The 12,254-nt window shown below is 35.7% G+C and overlaps 1 protein-coding gene across 1 annotated transcript in view; it reads left to right on the top strand.

Annotated features, from left to right (window-relative positions):
• Positions 1-7,531: 7,531 nt before the first annotated feature.
• The window catches only part of GPM6A (glycoprotein M6A), a 115,618-nt gene continuing 110,895 nt past the window's right edge, over positions 7,532-12,254 (top strand). Inside the window, exon 1 of the mRNA XM_030947698.1 lies at positions 7,532-8,093. Within this exon, the coding sequence (XP_030803558.1) occupies positions 8,057-8,093 (37 nt within the window). The 5' untranslated portion in view covers positions 7,532-8,056. The remainder of the gene's footprint in view (positions 8,094-12,254) is intronic.

Genomic DNA, 12,254 nt, shown 5'->3' on the forward strand with positions numbered 1-12,254 from the left:
TGCTGGGGGTAGTTTTAAGGATGTAAGAGGTATATGAAGTTCTTAGAGAGCATTCAAAGGAGAGCTACAAAGATGGTGAAGGGCCTTGAGGGGAAGCCTTATGAGGAGCAGCTGAGGTCACTTGCTCTGTTCAGCTTAGATAACAGAAGACTGAGGGGAGGCCTCATTGCAGTTTGCAACTTCCTTGTAACCAGCGATGGAACCTGAGGAAATGGTCTGGAGTTGTGTCAGAGGCATTTTAGGTTGGAATTAGGAAAAGGTTCTTCACCCAGAGGATGGTTGGGCACTGGAACAGTCTCCCCAGGGAAGTGGTCGTGGCACAAACCTGACAGACTTCAAGAGGCATTTGAACAATACTCTCAGACACATGGTGTGTGTCTTGGGGCTATTGTGTACAGGGACAGGGGATGAGGGGATGGACTTGATGATCCTTTCCAACTTAAGATATTCTGATCCTATGTCTTGTGTTGTCTAAAAGCCTTAATTGCAAAGATTGTTTTGTGTCAAATAATGAACAAAGCCAATGCCTAAACTAGAATAATGGAGAGATAACTTTAAATTAATCAGCTTGGGTATTGCATTTAGACAGTTGGATAGGTGGCTATTCTGTATTTTGTGTGCTGTACACATGCAGGAACTTGGCAATTTGTTCTGTGTTGTGATTTTGTGGAGAAACTGTAGAATCTGAAGTGAAAAGCAGAAGAAAATGGATGAATTATGGACATGCCCTTCATGAACCGTAAATCAACTCCTTCATCTGCACCTTGTAGGCAGGACTTCGGTAACAAAATAGTGAACCTTGAGGTAAGATTTAAACATAATTGTGTTTTAATGATGCCTTGAATTTAGTTCCTTACACTAGCATATGGTGAACTGTGTTAGAAGTGAGGGATCATGAATTCAGTCATCCTATGTGACGCTGGTGTTTCCCATCAGGAATGGTCAAGCTCTTTCGTTCTATTAAGTAGGAGCAAGATATGACTGATAGTGAGAACTGTTTTGAAGCATTCTTGTCCGTGCGTTTTTATCTTTAGTCCCTCTCTTTATTTCTATACTGCTATATTAATTTTTTCTTGTTACAGTTGTTGTAGGTTATATGTGTGTTGTGTATTCTTCTGTGCCCAGCTGCCTTCTTTGCTACTAGCTTAGGAGCCCTTGACAAAATGAAGGACTATACCATGTACTGCCTTTTGAAATCATTAGAAGGTGCTTTCAGACATGCCTCAAAGTTTGAGACAAAGCACAAACTCTACAGAGCCAAAGAGAAACTTGAAAACTTTAACAGACCAATAACCTGCAATGGAACAGAGGCGCACAGGGAAATACACAGACTGTTGTTGCATGTTGGACAGATAATAATTTTAATCACAGTTTTTTGGCTGCATAAGACTGCTTGGAAAGGAAAAGAGGGTTTGGCTGTAAATAATTCTTCCATTCATCAGACCCCAAAATTGTGAAGATATTTGAATGAGCACTTTGTACAAAAACCACAAAAGTCAAGGGAATCTCAGAGCACATTAAAGTGTGAAATCTCTCAGCAAATGTGATTACAGCTTTAAATAATTGATTAAAACTCAGAAGGGTCTAATGTGGTCATTTAGTCCGAACTCCTGCACAACGCAAGTATTAATCAGAGAAATCCTATGACCTAATTAAATGAAAGATTCTATTTTTAAAATATATATAAAATAAAGCTTTTATAAATAAATTTTAAAAATCATTAAGCTAAGAAAATACAGATTAAGATTTAGTTTTGTGTGTGTGGGTCCAAGAACCCAATCTTGGCTAATTTCTCTAGTGTTTGGAAGAAATAATTTGAATATCATTTCTATTCTCCAATGTCTAGTTTCAAATTCCACTAAGATTGATTTAACTTTAACAACTTCCCACTAGATCTGTTTTCTTGTAGATATTCTGGTGTAATGTAGGTGCCCCTTACCTCTATTAAATATACCATACTACCGCTGTACATTTTTAAATTGAAGGCATGGCTGTGGCCAGTTTTTATGTACTTCCAGTTTTCAGCAACAACTTTACACTGATGGCACAAAAACCTATATGAAATATTTTAGTGATAGTTATATCAGTAGGAAATCTTAGAATACAATCACAGTGATTTGGTTTGGAGAAGACCTCTGAAAATAGTGCAGTCCCAGTCCCCTGATAAAAGCAGAGTCTGCTAGAACTGTATATGTTGAGTATGCAACATGTGAAATATTCTTTTTATAATCACTTGATCTAATATACATCTGTATGAATATTTATTAGTATGTCCGCTTCCTATAGCACTCTCTGGGTTGAAGAAGGCTCTGTTGGATGATCACAATGCTGTGCTTATGTCATGGTGTCCAGTTTTGAAAGGGGATGCGAACAGCTATCAGTTGTTGGGCTTCAAATATACTTACGGACTTACTGCTAAAGTCTAGAGCACCCATGTGGAGAATCTAGCCATGACACTTAGAAATCTCTATGTAGAAATGTATTATTGGGCATCTCCCTCAATTATACTGGCATTCATGTTCAGTTCATTGTTCTTCATCAATCTGACAACCAGGAGCATCTTTTCAGAGCTCAACCTTTGCAAATGAGTAACATATTCCTTTGGGAATATGGAAAACTAATTTTGATCCCAAGATATAAAAGACATAATTTTCCTAGTCTTAGGTATCAAAATGATTGAAGTTCTTCAGAATTTAAGAGGAATTATATTGACTGTGTTAACTAATTTTACTGTGGAAAATTTTACTTGTTTTCAAAATTAAAACCAGTAAGAATCATGAAACATATCCAGTCAGACTGAAGGTTTTAAATTACAGATGATACTTATAATAGCTCCAGATAATAGTCTGGAAGTATATTAAGATTGGTATTCTGAATCAGAAGTACTCTTAATCATTTTTTATTATCTTTCTCCTCTTGATCGATATAGCGTATATGAAATATATATTTGAATACTGATATGAGCATGTTACTTCTTATCTCTTGTGTTTTGAGTCTGGATATCATATGCCGTGGTGAAAGATGTTCTCAGTGAAGGAAATTTTTCAACCAGATGAGACTTTCACAAAGAGGTTAATTTTCTGAATATGATAATGCTGTTAGTGTTTATTAGTATGAAACATAATGAGAATATATGCAAGGAGGTTGTCTTCTCACTCTCCTCTTCAATAAAATTTGTGTTTCTAGATATGTTAGAATATAGAGGAATGCAGAAAGAAATGAGAATAAATTAAGGTCATCAAGGTAAGGATGTCCATTATTTTTCTGTCAAATGTAACATCCAGACTTGAGCACAAAAAATAGTAAGTGACTTATTTCTATAAGGTGAAGCCCTGTACTGAATTTTCTTTAGGCTGTATGACCATCCTGCCATCTCTTGATAGCTGCCAGTTTTAAACTCATAGTTTGTTCCTCTGGATGGATGTTATTTCCTCAGAAAAAATAATTATTGGGAATTAGTAGAACTATACAAATCCCATCAATGGGGTAAGCAACAATATTCTGCTAACATTCCATTTTGCCCTCTACTTTCTTCCTTCCTCTCTTAACATTCAATTTTCCCACTAGTTCTGATAATTTTCATGTCATTAGGCATTTCTCCTTTCCCTGGACACTTGTGTAAGTGTCTGCTATGAGTTAAACTCAGGGCCATGTGCTCTTGTTTTATTATTCTGTAAGTATTTCATGAAGTTGTAGATATGAAGTATATATCCCAGAGCAGACATTTAGAGACATTTTGGAAGTCTTAAAGCTTCCCAATGCTTCCTTCAACACCCTTCTGTTGGGATATTCCAAAGATGAAATATGATGTGCCATTATTTTCTAGTTAGATTTCTATTTTGAATATAAAATATAAATTTTGGAGCACCAGTTTTAATTCGTCTCTGTGTGTTTTCCAGATTTCTAAATCTACTGCCTAATTTACATAAAATAATTACTACCTGTGCATCTACATTAGTGTTTAGGTGAATTTAGGAGTGAACTTTTAAAATGTATGTCCTACTTTTCCTCTCCTACTGTATTTTTTGCATTATAGAATATTCTGTAAGAACATAAATTGTTTTTATAATTTGTGTTTTCATAAATGTTTTTATATATATATTATATTTTTTCATGTAATGAAACCAGAGCATGCTTTCCAGGAGTGAGCTGACACCACTCCAACTGATGAAGGGCAGTCCATCTGTGGGACCTGACTGGCATTAGTCCAAATTGAATTCCCTTGAAGCACAAAGAACACGTATTGCTTCACTCCCCATATCCATCACAACTTCCTCCTGCAGTCAGAGGCAAAATAGCTGAAGTAATCTGAGCTGGCTTTTGATTTTTCTTGCTTGGTTATTGAGGTAGTAGTATGAGCAACATAAATAATTTTGTGCTTTTAAATTATGTATTCATAATCAAGTTTATTATGTTGTCATGATCAAGACATCACTACACCACAACATTATCATTATTATGTCGTTGAAAATCAATAGGACTGAAGGATGGAATGGTAAACTGATTTGAAGGCCATACAAAACTGGGAGTAAAAGTCAGGTGTTTGTCATGCTGTTTAAAGCTGCAAGTGCTCAGCTATATTTTATAATATCATAATGGACACCAGGGGATCCCTTAATGTCATCAGCTTCCAATTATTCTCTTGATTAACTGTTTATTTAGTCTCATTATACAGTTGGATATTCTGTCTTGCCTTGCCATTTACAATTGGCATGGTTGTCCAATGATCACTTGCACCAATAATCTCATTTCACAATAGAAGGGAATTTTAGGCAGTCAAATGTAGTTCCCGCTAACATAGCTCTTTTCTGTGCTAGAAGTGTTTCCACAAACAGAAGCTTGTGTAGTTTCTCTGTACAGTTTTAAAGTAGCTTATATATCACTGATGGTAAATATGTTTCCCAGTATACCGAAGAAAGAAAGCCTCTGTGGTTGCTGCTTAGAAAGTCATATACAGTTGGCATTTTCTGCTTTGCTTTGTTATTCTATGTAAGACTTGCAGAGCTTTTCTGTTCTTTGGCTTTAGGATTAACATCTATTCATAATTTAATCTTGAAAGGTCCTTGGAGCAGTTCTAAAGAAACATTCAGGAGACAGATTTATATTTCAACCTTTGTTAAAAAAGTGCAATTAAATACGAAAGAAGCTTACATGAAATCTCTTTCACATTCTCTCTGTTGCTCACTCTCACACAAGCTGTGTGGATGACCAGTTAACAGCACCTGAAACTAAGCAGAGTTCTCTGAAGAAGGGGCTTTGGCACTTACATAGTTTGGAGGAGTTGCTGTTTAACAGGAGGAGCTGTCAGCATCTTCATTAACAATAATATTTACAATGAAAATAGAGTATTGTAGGGGTGGGAATAAAACTTCAAGCTATTTTTTGTCAATGTTACGCTTTGTTTCATCAATTACAATGTTTTCATCTTAACCTTTGGCATGTGAGTGTAGTAGTCTTTTTAGGAAGTTAAAAATCCTGTTATTAAGATTAAGGTGTGTGTGAACCTGATGTGAAAATGACCATAATGGGAAGTAAGATCAAGGATTCATTCAGCTCAACATCTCATATATTTGTCCCAAAAGCATTCTACCTTGGAAGTAGTACAAGAAATGGCTAAAACTTTTTCACAAAATATTCCTCTACTCCCTAGTAATCTGCAGCTCAGGGATTTCATATCCATGAATCCTTGGGATTCAGATTCTCCTTGTCATTTTGTTGGGTTCTTTTCCCCCTCTACAACAGCCTGCTACAACAAGTTTCCACAATTTAAATACATGTTGTATAATATGCCTTTATTTACTTCTGGGCCTACTTTCTTTGCAGTCCTGTCCCTTTACTGAGCAAGTTGTTTCTTTCTGACCTTTTTCTGTCACTCAAGATTGTACCATCTTTATTGTATTTCTCCCAGTTACCTCTTTCCAATCTTTATTCTTTTTGTTTCCTGTTATATTTTAAAAAAGTTCGTGTTTTTATTTCAAGTAACAAAGTAATTTGGTTTCATCAGTGACCTATATATTCCATTGTTGCAAACATCCCTGTTGAGGATGTTGGTCATCTCAAATATTTGGTGCTATTGAGAAATGCAACTTAGAAGCAATTTGCCAGCCTAGGTAAAATATTTGCTAGACTGTCTTTAAAATATGAAGATCTGTTAATGCTTATCTGAGAAAAGATTTTGAAGAGAAAGAATAGCATAGGAGACTTACAGAGGAGATCTGTTTTAAAGGAAATATACCTCTCCTAAAAAACTGTCTAAAAGAATAATTCCTAAAAAGATGGGAGCTGCTTACATCCTATGGTGCTTGCAGCACTTCTATATGTATAGACCTTCTCAATGAGTTGATTTTTAAATGATCAATTAGATCTGAGAACTAAAATAATTGATAAGTTTTTTTCAGTTATTCCAGAAAATGGAGCCCTAAATACATAAATTAAAAGGAAAAAAAAAGGTAAGAAATGTGTTGACTTATAAATAATGATTCAGTTAATGATATATATGCATTTAACTTTATACATGATAATTATTCTGATGCAAACCAGATTTGAACAGATTTATATGCAAACAGGGTAAAAAACAAAAAAAATCCCAACAATAACCTCCCCTCAAAAAGCCCCTCCCTAAACAAAACTCCAAACAAAACCCAGCCAGGCAAAGTAAACAACTTTTTTTTTTTTTTTTTGTGGCTTAGAAGGCAGAACTAAGCCAATGTATTTAGATAGCACAAAGTAAATGGATGAGCTATTTATCATATGTTAATAGGAGTTTTCAGCCATAGTAGTTTTTTATTTTTGTTTAAGTTTTAGTCACTTCCCCCAGAAGGATGAGAAGTTAAACCTGCAAAGAAAAATTGGAATTGTGTTCAGTTTGCAGTTTTGGAGGAATAATGGAAGTCTTAAAATGATGAGATATTACTCTGTAGACAAAGGTACAAAAATGCTAATTTATTGCTAGACTGCAGCGTCCAATTTGCATTCCAAATCAGACTGCAGATCTCCCCAAATTAGTAGGTGCCCTCACAGTGTATTTAACCTATGTTTTTCCAGAGCAAACTCCTAGAAGTGTATGTGTCTGTATGTGCTTCCTTGTGTACATACCCACATGTGGTGCTTCACCATTTTAAGATCTGGTTAGTTTAAAAGAGCTTTGAAGAAAGCTGATTTGAGATATGAGGAATCAGAAAAAGAATTGATGCAAAAACTGCTTTAAACCTCTGAACTGCCTCTAAATTCCTGTTTACTGTGACAATGAGGATGTGTACAGTGCATAAAATTTGCAGTGATTATTGTGTTGTGTTGAATTGTGCTTGTGTGTGTAAACACATATACATACACACAAAATTGTATTGCTATAAAGATATTTTTTAGAATACTGTAAGGGCAATAGTGTATATTTGTGGTTAGTTCCTGATGATACAGATATATGAGAAGAAGAGAAATGAAGAGTCATATTATTCTTAAATGTGCTGATACAGGAGGAGGGGGAGAGGCGGGGGGAGAGAGAGAGAGAGAGAGAAAGACAAGTAATACAGCATAAAGAACCCACAGGCATTTGGGCTTTCCCACTTCACTAGCAAATAGGGGGAATTATGGGTTGGTGGTCTGCTTCCCTTTAGGAGGACACTCCTCCATCTGTTTTCAGTACAGCCTGTTTCCAATTTAAACACAGATTTCAATACAAACCTCGATTTCTTTACTCCATTTTATATGCAAAGTGAGGCTTATGAATCAGTGTCATTGCTATAAGGGCTCAGACCAAATTTCCCCCCAAAATTCACAGGCTCTTCATTTGAATACCTGCTTACAGTGGTACACAATGGGCAGCTTTGAGAAGAAAAATTGATAATCTTCACGGAAGAGTAATTTGAATGAAATTACACTTGACAGCCTGTCTCCAAGCAAACAAGGAGAGTGAGGGAGCCTTAGCTAAGCTCTGAGGACTTGCCTAAGCCTCTGCCGTTGGAGCTTCCCAGGGAAAAAAAAATCCACACTTTTTCCTACATCTGACTGAAGCTTTTGATTAATTCTCTGTAGCTGTTTCTAGTGAAGAAAGGTAGCCATGGAAGAGAATATGGAAGAGGGACAAACACAGAAAGGTATTGTGTTAAAATTGCTTTTTCTTTGCATGGAGATAATTATTTTGCTGTTCTTTATTTGTCTTAGCAGCGTGCTGTAAGGTTGGGGAGTATCTGTATGTGGCAGATGGGGAAAGACATTATTTTCATATTATTTACTTCATTTTTTTCTCTGCAGTAGCACATAGCATTAAAAGAGTGACTGCCAGCTGATATCTAGTATAAAAAGAATCTAGGTAGCAAATTTTGCACCTATACGAATAATGTTGCGAGCATTTAATGCAGCCTGCTTTCCAGACTAGTCTTTGTTAATGTTCATTTATTTCACGTTTTCACGCTTGTCCAGCTGGGTCAAGGGAGTCTAGTGTGAACTATGAGAGAGCTACTCACACAATATTTGGAGCTGGTTTCAGTTGGATATCTAACAATGTAGCCAGTATTTACACCTTGAATGAGAATCCAGTCTGAACAAAGACCTGGGGTATATTTTGTATGTATTAGGCAGTATTGAAATTTCCCTCTGCCTTTTTGCCACTTTGGTTTTGTAATGTGCTGCAGCAGACTTGCTATCATTCCAATATTCGCATGGCATAGATTTGCAGAAATTAATTTTGCAGGCTGCAGCTGAAATTGCTTTAGCAAGATGTACACAGCATGTTCAGAGCATTTCTGTTCCATGGCTTCTGAATGAAAACAACTGATTGTTATAGGATATGTTAGCACTTAAAAGTCCAATTTAAAGTGATTGTGGACAATTAATTAATGTGTGGATCTTTGGGAGACACAGTGTTTTCAGTCTTTTCACTTAAGTGTTATTCTGTACAAGAGACATAACAGTACTGAAAGGAACCAAGGCTTTTTTCATTTTTCTTTACTGCTAGCACAAAGGGTAATCCTAGTGAATATTTGCTGTGTTAAATTTTTATTGCTTTCATTTTACATTTTTCTAATTCACTTCCATTCTTGGAGGAAGATATAGGAAGTTGCCAAATAATTCAGCATAAATTGCCTGTAAAGGCATATTTTTCTCCACTGAGGCCATATTCTGTTTTTCTGCTCCCTGATCAATCTGCTTCCTACATGTAAATGTCATGCTTTCTCATTATAAGTGACCCATTTAGACAGAATGCAGCTTTGAATTGTTTATGGTCTTGATCTAGATGCACAGTATATAGTCATGACAACATTAAAAGAGGATATATGTGCTCCATGTGTACACACACTTATTTTTATAAATAAGTACATCAGTACTTGATTACAGCAGTTTCTTCAGTTGAATTTTATTATTTGTAAATGAAAGATAGAATAGGAAAGTACAGGACAGGTCAGTTTTTGTTTTGGTTTGGTGTGTTTTTTTTTCCTGAAGGTAAAAATCAATACTTTTACTCTATGATTCAAATTGTTTAGGGTGCTTTACACCTAGAAATAGAACACATGCTTTTTTAAAAATTCTGAAATGCATTCTTTTGCTTCCTAAAACTAGTAATTTGAACTGTGTGACCAAGAAATCAAAATACGTCATTGCTACCAAATGATGTTGCCTGAAGAAACAGCGTGAAATTCAAAATCCCTAAATTCTTATTAAGGAGAGGGAAAAAAAAAACTACAGGGGAAAGAAAAAACACAGAGAAAAAATTGAATATTTTTTGTATGTTGAAAGAATTTGCTATTGATAAACAGTGCCCTCATTGTTCGTATGATAAGCAGTTGAATGACCAATAGCCACTCAAAATGGTGTGATTAATAGTGTGATTACAACAGCTAACACTACTTACCCCCCACCCCCATTTAAAATGCCATGTGTTCAACCTTTTTCCCCTTTAGTGGTACCCAGCTGTCATCACAGACAGTGGCACAAGGATGTTAAAAGCTCACAAATCATATGTATTTTTCCTTATTGGTGAGAAAGGGAATGCTGTTTAGTTTCTGTCATCACACCTGTGAACTTGTCATTTCAAAATGTGCTCCCCTGTTGGGTTATAACAGCTTCTAGAATATATTTAGAGTTTCAAGAAAATTTGCAATTCAGGAGGAAAATTAAAAAAAATATTTTCAGTTTTGAATTTTGGAGGTGCTTGACTGTATGATAGGGAAGTATAGGGATGATTATGAAATCCTGGATCTCCTTAAGTTTTGCATTTTGCGCTTGAAAAATATTGACTGGTACTAGTATGACATGGTAGTTCTCTTTCATAGTTTCTAGGGTCTTTTTGCTTTCTTTTAGTGTGCTCTATCTACTGTGTGTTTAATTGATATCCACAGGATAGTTCCAGGTCATCCAGACCAATTTTGCTAATTGTAGTGTTTCAGATATATGGTAATTTATATATTCTACTTTTCATCCTCCTGCCATCTCGAATGAAAATGTTTCTTTCTCTTTTCTGATTTATACAAAATCAATGGGTGTATAAATTGTCACTGCTTATCAGCTCCTGTGCTTTTCACAGCAGATGCTTTGAACCTCCCACTGAACAGCATTACGTCTTGCTAGCAGCCATGATGGAAGTGAATAACTTCATATTGATGCGTTTCATAAATACGATCAAGATAGCTCTAGCAGATTTGGAAGCCTTTATTTCTGAGAATTTTATCAAATAAGATATAATTAAGTGCAAACACAATTCTTAACACAGTGGTTTCAAATAATGACCTTTTGCCACAGTCTCTCAACATGCTAATATTTAATACTTATGATTTCTTCATGCCCGTATCTTGGAAAATTATAAGCAGGGAGATACATTTTTTTTTTCTGAAAGTAATGAATAATTAGAAACACTTCAAAGTAAGGTTCATCTTCTCCCCTCCCCATTTTCTTTCCATTGGCTGCAGAAAGTGTGTTTTCATACTGGCATCACTACTTTAATATGGTTAAATGAGATAAGGCTGTTGCCCAGCAGTTTTCAAGTATAAGGCTGTAAAAATTGAAACCAAGAATAATTTATACTCATAAAATTCCTGTTCTAAAATTCTGGAAGACTTATTGTGCCTCCTCCACCCTATTTTTTCCCCTTTGCTAGGAACTCAGTAAAGGCTGGGGAGGAGGTTTCAAAGGTATTTGCTCTGGAATTATCACTAGCTGTCCAAGAACTGAAAGTGTATAGGAAGTCCATCTCAAATACGAAGTAAATTAACAGTAAAATATATTCTAGAAGGTAAAAAGTCATAACATCTCAGAAATACCAACTTGTTCATGATTTCTGTAACTCTGACATTATGCTACATCCTAGACTTCAAACATACTAAGACATTTGACTGCAGATTTGCTGTCTGAAAAACCCAGGGTAACTAAACTGGGTTTATTTTTCAAAAAGTATCAGGTCCACTAAAAGGCAGAAATTTCACTGATGTCTTTAGGGATGCATGCTAATTTTGAAAAACTCATGCATAAATTGCATGTGGCAGTGATAAGTCTCAGCTGCCAGTGTTTGAAAGACAATGATGTCAAACTGATAGCTTTATGATGCGGAAAAAGGTATATTTCCAGTCTCTGCATTTCAGGTCTTCTCTCTGAGATAGCACTATGACTGCAATGGTGTCCCCAGCCCCAGTTATTCATCCCAATAAAGAACTTTTCAGAGGGCAGGCATGGTCATTTTTTGCACTGTAAGGAACTTGGTACAGGGGAGTGAAAGATTATTCTCACCACAATCTGTTTCAGAAAAAAAGAGAGATGTTCTGGAACACAGCAAATCACACCATTTGCACTAAATGGAAGATGAATTTGACTTTTTTAATGATTCATCCATAACTGCATTTTGCAGTTTGAATTCCTATATAAAATAAATGGGAATGAATGGAGCATCATGTGTTTATAGAGCAGCAAACAGGAGGAAGAGCCTAATTTTACTTAAGCTCTCTTGGCTGTAGTATAGCTAATACAGTTAAGATTTCACCAGTAGGATAGCAAAAAAATATGTAGTGTTATTGTGACTACAAATGATTGAATGCCAGAAAATAATGTTTGGCCTGCATTAGCAATATAAGTAGATCTGCAGCCTATTATCAGAGTTTTTTCATTTGTTGTCACAGCATACCAGTAAAGGGGAGCTTTAAGCAGAGTTTTGGAAGAAAATCATAAGGAGACTAGGATGCTATGAGTAAAATGCACGCACAGCCTCTGCTTCTTCAGCCATGAGAGGGTAAATTGTTTCCTCTTACTTCAGTACGTTTTGGAAAATGGTA

Source organism: Camarhynchus parvulus, chromosome 4 (assembly GCF_901933205.1).
Source record: "Camarhynchus parvulus chromosome 4, STF_HiC, whole genome shotgun sequence".
Lineage (NCBI taxonomy): Eukaryota > Metazoa > Chordata > Aves > Passeriformes > Thraupidae > Camarhynchus > Camarhynchus parvulus.